Below are 9585 nucleotides of genomic sequence, written 5' to 3'. Positions count from 1 at the left end.
TTAGGTTTAGGATTAGGTTTAGGGTTTGGTTTAGGGTTAGGTTTAGGGTTAGCGTTAGGTTTAGCGTTAAGTTTAGAGTTAGGTTTAGGGTTAGGTTTAGCGTTAGGGTTAGGTTTAGGGTTAGGTTTAGCATTACGTTTAGGGTTAGGATTAGGTTTAGCATTACGTTTAGCGTTACGTTTAGGGTTAGGTTTAGGGTTAGGGTTAGGTTTAGTTTTACAGCGCACTTCTATTGCCGTGCTGTTGTCGGCGCAATTCAGCGCTCATTCGTCGGAGAGCTTTAGAACACGCGGTTTTGTCACCGCAGTTTATTCGGGCGCGGTTTTGTTGTTCGCCCTTTTGTCGGTGAACCATCTTGTACACGTTTGACAAACTAAATTTAAAATAAAAATAAAGATTGCATTACTTCTCCCTTTTTTATGAAGTTATTACAATGATTGGATTTGGCCTTAAATCCCATTCATTTCTAGGAATTGATTAAAGAGGACCATTTTTTTTAAAAAATTCCATCTATTATTATAATGTAATAATTATTACATTATATAATAAGAATAATGTATGAATCACAAGGCAGGTGACATTGGTCAATTCCAGCGTAGAGTACCAAGCAAACAATGAGTATCGGGACGCCATTTTCACATCGAAATGCGTTGAGTACCAAGTTGGGGGTCTCCAAATAAGGCAACTTTAAGACTTTGTGGACTTCAACTCCCAGAATTCCTCAGCCAGGGTGAGCCAGAGAACTGTGGGGTCCTTGGTGCTCTCTGAGCTTCCGTGTTGTCTTGGTGACGTTTCATTACTCAACTAGGTAACATCATCAGTGCTAGAAAGAAGTGGGATTTTCTCTCTACTTTATTTACCTAGTTTGGGTAATGAAACATCTGCAAGGAAACCACCAAGCTCAGAGATCACGGGCGAGTCCTTCTTTTCAACCCTGCGCTACAGCTACAGTTATTCCTTGACTTACAACGGTTCATTCAGCGACCTTCAAACCAGAGCTGCGCTTGTTGTGATGTCGACAGAAGAAGAAGAGTTCATTTTAATCAAAGGTTTCTCCCAGCTGCACAGAGTCCAGCACCTGGAAAATATTTACTCGTTCCAAGATGTGCAAAATTGGCTGAGCCTGATTTTTTTTTTAAACTCTGGAATCCAATGGCATCTCTGAGTTCGAAAAGGTAAAGGCAGCAGGGATGGGTACAAGATCCTTGCCGAGCCAGAAATATTCCTCGTTATATATTTTTTAATTATTTAGAATATTTTAATGGCTGCCCCCCTCATTCTCAGTGACTCTGGGCAGCTTAAAAAAAATTATAATAATAAAACAATATAAAACAATTAAAAACAATAACGCCCCCGTCTCCCTCAATCATTCGTGGCTATTGTGTTTAAATTTATAGATAATGCAGTCTGCAAATAGAATAGAAGAACAGATTTGGAAGGGACCTTGGAGGTCTTCTAGTCCAACCCCCTGCTTAGGCAGGATACTCTATACCACTTCAGACAAATAAATTATTATCCTTTGGATACATATAGGTAGTCCTCAGCGTATGACTCACAATGGAGCCTGAACTTTCTGTTGTTCAGTGAGACATTTGTTAAATGAATTTGGCTTACCATTTTACGACCTTTCTTGCCACGGTTGTTAAGTGAATCACTGCAGTTGTTACGCTACTGACACGATTGCTAGGTGAATCTAGCTACCCCCATTTGACTTTGCTTGTCGGGAAGTCACAAAAGGGGATCATGTGACACACACCCCAGACACTGAAACCGTCATAAATATGAGTCGGCCGCCATTATGTTTGAATTTTAACCAGGAGGTGCCGAAACGGTCGTAAGTGTAAAAAATGTTCAAAGCTCATTTTTTTCAGTGGCGTTGTAACTTTGAGCCATCACGATAGGAACAGTTGTACATCGTGAGTTACCTGTAGTACAGTGGTGGGTTGCAGGCGGTACACCCCGGTACAGGCGTACCGGAGCCTGCCCAGAGCACCGGATACCGTTCCGGTACGGTGCTCCGGAGGGCCCACTCACCCGCCCAAGCTCCTTACTGGTCTTTTAAGTCTTCAGAGCTTCCGTGCAGGGTGTGTACAGCGCCTGTGCGACGCTCCGCTGAGCAGCTGGAGCATCACAGGGGCTCGCGGAGGCGCTAAGACGCAAGCGCGCACTGCCCATATCCATGTGGATCCCGTACCGGTTGGAACGGGATCCGGAACCCACCACTGCTGTAGTACTTTTAACATACAAAAATAGCTCTACGTTATAGTTTTATCATGACTTAGTTTCTCTTCCCTAAAATGTGAAAGAGAATATTTTGTCATTTTTTTAAGGAACGCTGAGTGGAAGGAAATTGATTTTACAGGACAATTTCTCCCAAAACTTAAATTCCCTTTCTCTCCCTCTAGGACTTTTCCCCAACTCCCCATAACTCTCTACTTATTATTGCCAATAAAAAATCCATTGGATCGCCAGATGGGTCCCTGCGTGTCTCTACGGAGCTTCTGTATTTCGATCGGCTGGTTATAAAATTGTGAACTTCACAAACAGCTTATGATTCAGCCAAAGCTTTAGCTTATCCTCCTGGAACGCAGCAACAGGACACATTGATCTTGTTTAAAATCCAAAACACGCTTCTCGTCATGAATTCGTTAAAAGAATTATAATGTCTTCTTCATGCTAAGACCTGCTCTCAAACATTCTTGGCGTGGAAACCTGGAGGAAGGTTTAGCAGATAGCAGGGAGAAGGTCTTTAGGATATGCCTGGGTTCTCCTTCCTCCTTCCTTTCAGCGTCGCGAATGAGAAAGAGAAATAACCTTTTTCTTGTTTCCCTCCCTAGTTCATCACCAAATGCTATGGACGAAGAGCAGCCTTGCAATTCCAACTCGAAAGAAGAAGGAAGGAAACGTCAGACTCCTCATCGAGGTTCCCCGGGGAGCAAAAGCTTCCAGTTGGATGGCCGACCGGAGGAAGGTGTAACAAAGTCCAAGAAAGATAAAGATGGCAGATTCATGAATCCTTGGCCCACCTGGGAACCCGCCACCTTCACAAATTTCTTGAAGTGGACCTTCATAGAAAAAGACAACAGCCAAGTCCCTTGTTCCAAACAGGTAAGAGCATTCACGGTTGATTGTGCCTCAATTTCCAAAGAACAGCGTGTGCAGATAAATGGATGAGGACGTAGACTTTAATTATCAACCATAACAGCACACCTAAAAATAATCTCATGGGTGAAACAGACATAGCTATTTAAGTGGGGATGTGACAAACAATCCTAATACAGCATCCCATGTTGATGTACTTAGCAAATATCAGAGGTGGGTTCCTACCAGTTCGCACCTATTCGGTAGAACCGGTTCGTCAAATCGACCAAACCAGTTAGAAGAGATTCCACCAGTGGACCCGGAAAGCAGGCCACACCTACAGAAGAGGTTCCAAAATTTTTTGAAACCCACCACTGGTCCTTGGATATGATTATTCTACACTATCATGCTCATACTTTCAGGCATCAGCCATCTTCCCCAATGAAATCATCGGCAATTCCCGCGATGCCCCTATTTTCAAGAACAGCGGCGGTGGCGTCACGCTTCTGCAGAGTCGTTTGCAAAAAAGAGCCCAGCAAACGGAAAATTCATATATACCCTACCTGAACTGGGAGGCTCTCACAACAGTCACTCGGGCCCTTGTGACCTCTAGGCTGGAATACTGCAACGTGCTCTACATGGGGCTGCCCTTGAAGAGCATCCGGCGACTTCAGCTAGTCCAGAATGCGGCCGCGCGAGTGATTGTGGGTGCACCACGGTTCGCCCACATAACACCTATCCTCCGCGAGCTGCGCTGGCTACCTGTTGATCTCCGGGTGCGCTTCAAGGTGCTACTTACCACCCATAAAGCCCTCCATGGTAGTGGATCTGAGTACTTGAGAGACCGCCTCCTGCCAATTACCTCCTTACGACCTATTAGATCACACAGATTAGGCCTCCTCCGAGTTCCATCCGCCAGTCAGTGTCGACTGGCAACTAAGCAGAGGAGTGCCTTTTCAGTAGGAGCCCCGACCCTTTGGAACGATCTCCCCGTGGAGATTAGTACCCTCACCACCGTCCAGACTTTCCGCACAGCCCTTAAGACCTGCCTAACCCGTCAGGCCTGGGGATAAAGATTGTAATCCGTCCCCACCCGAATGATGAATGAATGTTGTGTTCTATTTTTACTTATGTATTGTTTTATGTCTTACTGTTTTGTATTCCCCTCCCCATAAATTGTAAGCCGCCCTGAGTCCCCTCCGGGAAAAGGGCGGCCTATAAATAATAAACCATAAACCATAAACCATAAACCATTCGCTCACCAAAAGCAACACCAGCCATAAAAATCTTCGTTCATGGCCTGACCTATCCATACTGCAACGTGTACGCTCCCGGGAGGTCTGCTCAGAGCTCAAAAGACATCAGGATGTAGGAGAGGCTGACCTATACATTGCATTGCGTTGGCATCCATCAGTCTCAAAAGACGATGGTATCGTGCTCTGAGAAGAAGTCAAAGCTGGAGTGTCCTCTCTAGCACGGGGCCTGGGTAGATTAATAGGGAGGATAGACTGTTACCCAAGCAGTAGAACCCCCCTCTCCATGTCGCTAAAATAGTCCAATGGAACGGCAGAGCCGATACGATTGGTTCCAGCTGCGTCGCAGGAGTTACTAGAACGTGGTTGTACACAGTCACAAATTGCTTCCGGGACTCCGGCTCCGGATTTTACCTGGAGGTTGACTCCCGAAGCCTTTTCCAGTAGTGGATAGAGCCAGAAGGCAGTGGAGGTTTGTAACCAGAATTTCCCTTCTTCTAGAAGATGGTTCTGCTGCTTTATCTGTGTATTGAAGCATGGGAATGCCCAGCGCGTGACGCATGCGGGCCGGGAGTTTGACAGCCCTGGAATAATGTCTCTTGCTTGAGCAAGGGGTTGGACTAGAAGACCTCCAAGGTCCTTCCAGCTCTATTCTGATTGATTGAAGACGTATAATATTTGTCCTTTGGAAATAGGAGATGTTTTCTGACTTTGTCTTTTCTGTTTTTCTGTTGCTAGATCCTTGACACAAATCTCCCAGTGTTGACACCTTATTTTGTCCAAAACCCTGAATTGTTTGGAAAGACCGGAGATGGTATGCGCGTAACTTGGCTTGGACATGCCTCGGTGTTGGTAGAAATGGATGACGTCACGTTTATTACCGACCCCATCTTCAGCCAGCGGGCTTCCCCGGTGCAGTTTCTGGGCCCTAAGCGTTTCCGAGGTCCCCCATGCACCGTCAGCGAACTGCCCAAAATAGACGCCGTGTTGATCAGCCACAACCATTACGACCACCTGGATTATCCCACCGTCGTGAGTTTAAACGCCCGTTTTGGCAGCGAGTTGAGGTGGTTCGTGCCGCTGGGCCTTTTAGACTGGATGCGGAAATACGGCTGCGAGAACGTCATCGAGCTGGACTGGTGGGGAGAAAACTGCATTCCTGGTCGCGACGCCGTCACCTTTGTTTTCACTCCTGCTCAGCATTGGTGCAAACGGACCGCCATGGACGACAACAAAGTTCTTTGGGGAAGCTGGTCGGTTGTGGGTCCCCGGAACCGGTTCTTTTTCGCTGGAGATACCGGCTATTGCGTTGCCTTTGAGGAAATAGGGAAACGGTTTGGGCCGTTTGATCTTGCAGCCATTCCCATCGGAGCCTACGAACCAAGGTGCGATAGCTGAAGTGTGGAGGCTGACATATCAGCCTACTGAAAGTCGGTAGAGATTCTCAGTCCTCCAGGTCACAGTTGTCCCAAAGGTGCTTTTTCAGGAGGCAACTGGACTTCTCTCTTTTTTTCCCCCTTTGAAGATGTTTTGCTTCTCCTTCAAAAGTCTTTAGTTTTATTTGTTTGTTTATGTATTTAGTTCATCACATGTACAAGATAACAGGTGTAAGAATGAATGTGGACAGGAACAAAGGAAATGAGTACAAATAAATGGGGACGTTAATACAGGGACGGAAGGAACGTTGCTGCGCTTATGCACGCCCCCTTTATGGACCTCTTAGGAACGGGGTGAGGTCCACGCTAGACAGTTTAAGGTTGAAGCTGTGGGGGTTTGAGGGTGTAACGAGTCAAGTAGAAAATTCCAGGCGTTGACCACTTTCTGTTGCTGAAGTCGTATTTTCTGCAATCAAGTTTGGAGCGATTTACTTTCAGTTTGTATCTATTGTTTACCTTTTTCAGCTCTGACTGGATGGTGGGGAATGGAAGGAATTTATATTCCTTGCAGGCAGCTGGTCATTTGCATCCTTTTGGAGAGTTGTTGAGGCCACTTGGAGGTTTTTTTCTGTGTCCTCAGAGTCACCTGAGTAGTGGGAAATGAAAATATTTGGAAGGGGAATTATATTCTGCGAGGAATATAAATCCTTCCAGTCCCCACCATCCTGTCAGAGCTGAAGAAGCTTCTTGAATGAGAAGTGAAATGTCTCCAAAGAAAAACAAGAAAGTCCAGTTTCCTCCTGAAAAAGCACTTTTGGCACTATCGGCCTACTGATACGTTTTTAGATGCATGTAGTCCAAATCAGAGGTGGGTTTCTACCAGTTTGCACCTATTCGGTAGAACCGGTTCGTCAAATCTACCGAACCGGTTAGAAGACGTTCCACCAGTGGACCTGGAAAGCAGGCCACACTTACAGAAGAGGTTCCAAAAAATTTTGAAACCCACCACTGGTCCTTGGATATGATTATTCTACACTATCATGCTCCTATTTATAAAACTCAGTGCCTCTGTGAAAGGTAAGGATGACTACTGCGGTTGTGGCGCAATCAGAACATTGCGTGTGTTGAAGTTGTTTTAACGCAAACCAAAGATGCCTTTTAAAAAACAAGTTGACATCCTATTCTTATGTATGCCAGTGCTGTGTGTGAGGTAATTTAAAGTGGTTCTGACAAGTGTCGTCAGCATCTTCATATCCGGTCACATGGGCGGCAAGCCACTCCCATCTGGTCACATGGGTGGCAAGCCACTCCCACAAAGGAGGCCACACCCACAGAGTAGGTTCGAACAATTTTTGAAACCCACCACTGGTCCAAATGTACAAATGATTCACTTAGCAACAGAAATGTTGGGCTCAATTGTGATCATAACTCGAGGACTCCTTGTACAAAGGAATCTGATCCACTAACAGTCAAAACTGAATTGGTTCTAAATAAGGGCCAATGGAATTCACAGGGCGGGGGGGAAGAGCTGGACTTGAGTCTTTTGTGGCAACGCAAAGACTCCAAACTGATGACTTGTTTAACTCCACCTTCCAGCTTAGCCTGCTTTCTACAGCCAGTTACTATCTAGTGTATAGGAAAGCGTCCAAGTGCTTACAATGAAAACCCACAATCAAAAGCTGCTTCCTTCTGCAGACACATTGAAAATGCTGAATCTGAGCTCAAACAGTCCCAGACCCATTTTGAGGGGGCTGAGTAGCGGAAAGGCTGAATTACAAAGAGAGGCAAGAGGGTACGGCTATTTAACGGCGAACAAGGGAGTGGTGAGAGCAAGACAAGAGAAAGGAACTAGGTGTAATCTATGGGGTGTTTTGCAAAAATTTACATGTAGCTGAGAGGCGTCTTAACACATGAATAGCTACTGGCTAACTAACTATTCTTAGCCATGTGGAAGTAGCCAGGAAAACCTATAGAAATGCAAAATGAAAAGGGATACCTGGGAGATTTATGTTGGCCAGAAAATAAAAGTTGTAATTAAAGCACCGATTGTCGAAAAAATACATTTTAGAAAAACAAAATTGTCAAGGAAATTATGTTTTGTTTTTTTTATTTTGTTTTGGGTGGAGAGTAGGTGGTTTATCAAATGCCAGCATGTGAATCCTGAAGAAGCAGTGAGAATCCACATTGATGTACGAGCCAAGAAGTCCATCGGGATTCATTGGGGAACTTTTGCTTTAGCCAACGAGGTACGTATAACTCACAAGTTGTGCTGCCTGCAGAACTTTAAAGTGGAAGGATATAGAACAGTGATGGCTAATCTTTTTGTCGTTCCCAAACTCTCGGTGGGTTCTGTTGGGCTGTTTTTCGCCCTACCCAGGCTTCAGGAAGTTCCCTGAACTTCCGGTTTGTGCGCTGGGCGGTTTTTCGCCCTCCCGAGGCTTCACAGCACAATCCTTTCAGCAGTTCCAAGAAGGCTCCACATCCATTTGCACAACTCAGGAGACCCTGAGGAGACAGATAAACCTCCAAGTGGCCTCGACGACTCTCTCAAAGGATGCAAATGACCAGCTGCCTGCAAAGCGTTCCTTTCCCCACCCGTGACCCAACAAATGCGCGCACGATAAAAGCGTGCCGACAAAACTGTGGCGAGAAAACCGTGACGTCGAAATTGCGCCCACAACAGCGTGCCGACAACAGCGCACCGACAAAAGCGCGATTAGGGTTAAGGTAAGGGTTAGAGTTAGGGTTAGGTTCAGGGTTAGATTTAGGGTTAGGTTTAGGGTTATTACAGTATCCTTCCTCTGCCATGTCCGCCAAGCCACACCCACCAAGCCATTCCACGCCCACCAAGCCACGCCCACCGAACCGGCAGTAAAAAAATTTGAATCCCACCACTGATTCTCACCCCATTCCAGGGGAAGGATACTGTAAAATCTCCATTCCCTCCCGATCAGTTGGGACTCAAGAGGCAGAGAATAGATGGGGGAGGGACCAATCAGAGGTGGTATTTCTCAAAAGTACTCAAAATTTCCGCCACCGGTTCTCCAGATGGTTGATGGTGCGCTTTTGTCGGCGCGCTGTTGTGGGCGCGATTTCAACATGGCGGTTTTCTCGCCGTGCTTTTTTGGCCGCGCTTTTGTCGTGCGCACATTTGTCGTTGAACCTTCCCCACCATCCAGTCAGAGTTGAAGAAGCTGCTTGGATGGGAAGCGAAGCATCTTCAAAGAAACTCCAGAAAATCCAGTTGCGTCTTGAAAAAGCACCTTTGGGGCAATCATGACCTGGATGACTGAAAATCTCCAGAGACATTTAATTTCAAGTTCATAGCTACTGTACCCGACACAGGACTTAATTTATGTCTAATCTGGCATTTCCTGTTTTTCTTCGCAGTATTACTTAGACCCACCTGTCAAACTGAAGGAAGCGCTTGAGAGATACGGCTTGCAAACGGAAGATTTCTTTGTTTTGAACCAGGGAGAATCACGAGATTTAAAGATTAACGATGACGGAATTGAATAGAAGCAGAAAAAACGTCTTATTAACCATACCTAACACGTTTAATTGTAACTACCTCTTTAAAAAAAAAACCTTCGACTTTGCAACATGATTTTTGATGAATGAATTAACCGTGGAGAGCATTAAGCAAGCTACAAATAACTTTAAGTAAACAAGGATTCTTCTATGAAATAAACCTTTGTACAATTGTTTTAAGTTTGCTCTGGAACAATAGCCTTCTATTGTTTTGAGGATATGACTGGCACGTAAGAAATGTTAAGAAAGCACCCGTTGCTTTCAAAAATCTTTACTCTGCTCCATTTTGTTGGTGCTTCTTTCCTTATGGTGCTTGTGATGTCCAAAACCAGTAATTTTTAAGA

At 45.3% G+C, this 9585-nt stretch overlaps 1 protein-coding gene across 1 annotated transcript; it reads left to right on the top strand.

Annotated features, from left to right (window-relative positions):
• Positions 1–2729: 2729 nt before the first annotated feature.
• Positions 2730–9229, top strand: LOC106557310 (N-acyl-phosphatidylethanolamine-hydrolyzing phospholipase D). The gene is made up of 4 exons (XM_087723063.1): positions 2730–3108; positions 5073–5719; positions 7842–8052; positions 9101–9229. Exons 1-4 carry the CDS (start codon positions 2797–2799, stop codon positions 9227–9229), a joined length of 1299 nt encoding a protein of 432 aa, XP_087579189.1. The 5' UTR covers positions 2730–2796.
• Positions 9230–9585: the final 356 nt, after the last annotated feature.

The sequence above is a fragment of the Thamnophis sirtalis genome, unplaced genomic scaffold, assembly GCF_051295495.1.
Source record: "Thamnophis sirtalis isolate CommonGarterSnake01/CBP01778 unplaced genomic scaffold, rThaSir2_p1.2 scaffold_9, whole genome shotgun sequence".
NCBI lineage: Eukaryota > Metazoa > Chordata > Lepidosauria > Squamata > Natricidae > Thamnophis > Thamnophis sirtalis.
The sequence above is the reverse complement of the archived record's forward strand: the minus strand, read 5'-3'. Positions and strand labels throughout refer to the sequence as shown.

What these genes read in the sequence shown, in the direction of transcription:
- LOC106557310 (XM_087723063.1), top strand. Translation starts at nt 2,797, where the DNA reads ATGAGAAAGAGAAATAACCTTTTTCTTGTTTCCCTCCCTAGTTCATCA. An exon ending in AAGTCCCTTGTTCCAAACAG is followed by an intron (nt 3,109 to 5,072) that starts GTAAGAGCATTC and finishes TTCTGTTGCTAG; the next exon opens with ATCCTTGACACAAATCTCCC. An exon ending in TTGTCGTTCCCAAACTCTCG is followed by an intron (nt 8,053 to 9,100) that starts GTGGGTTCTGTT and finishes TTTTCTTCGCAG; the next exon opens with TATTACTTAGACCCACCTGT.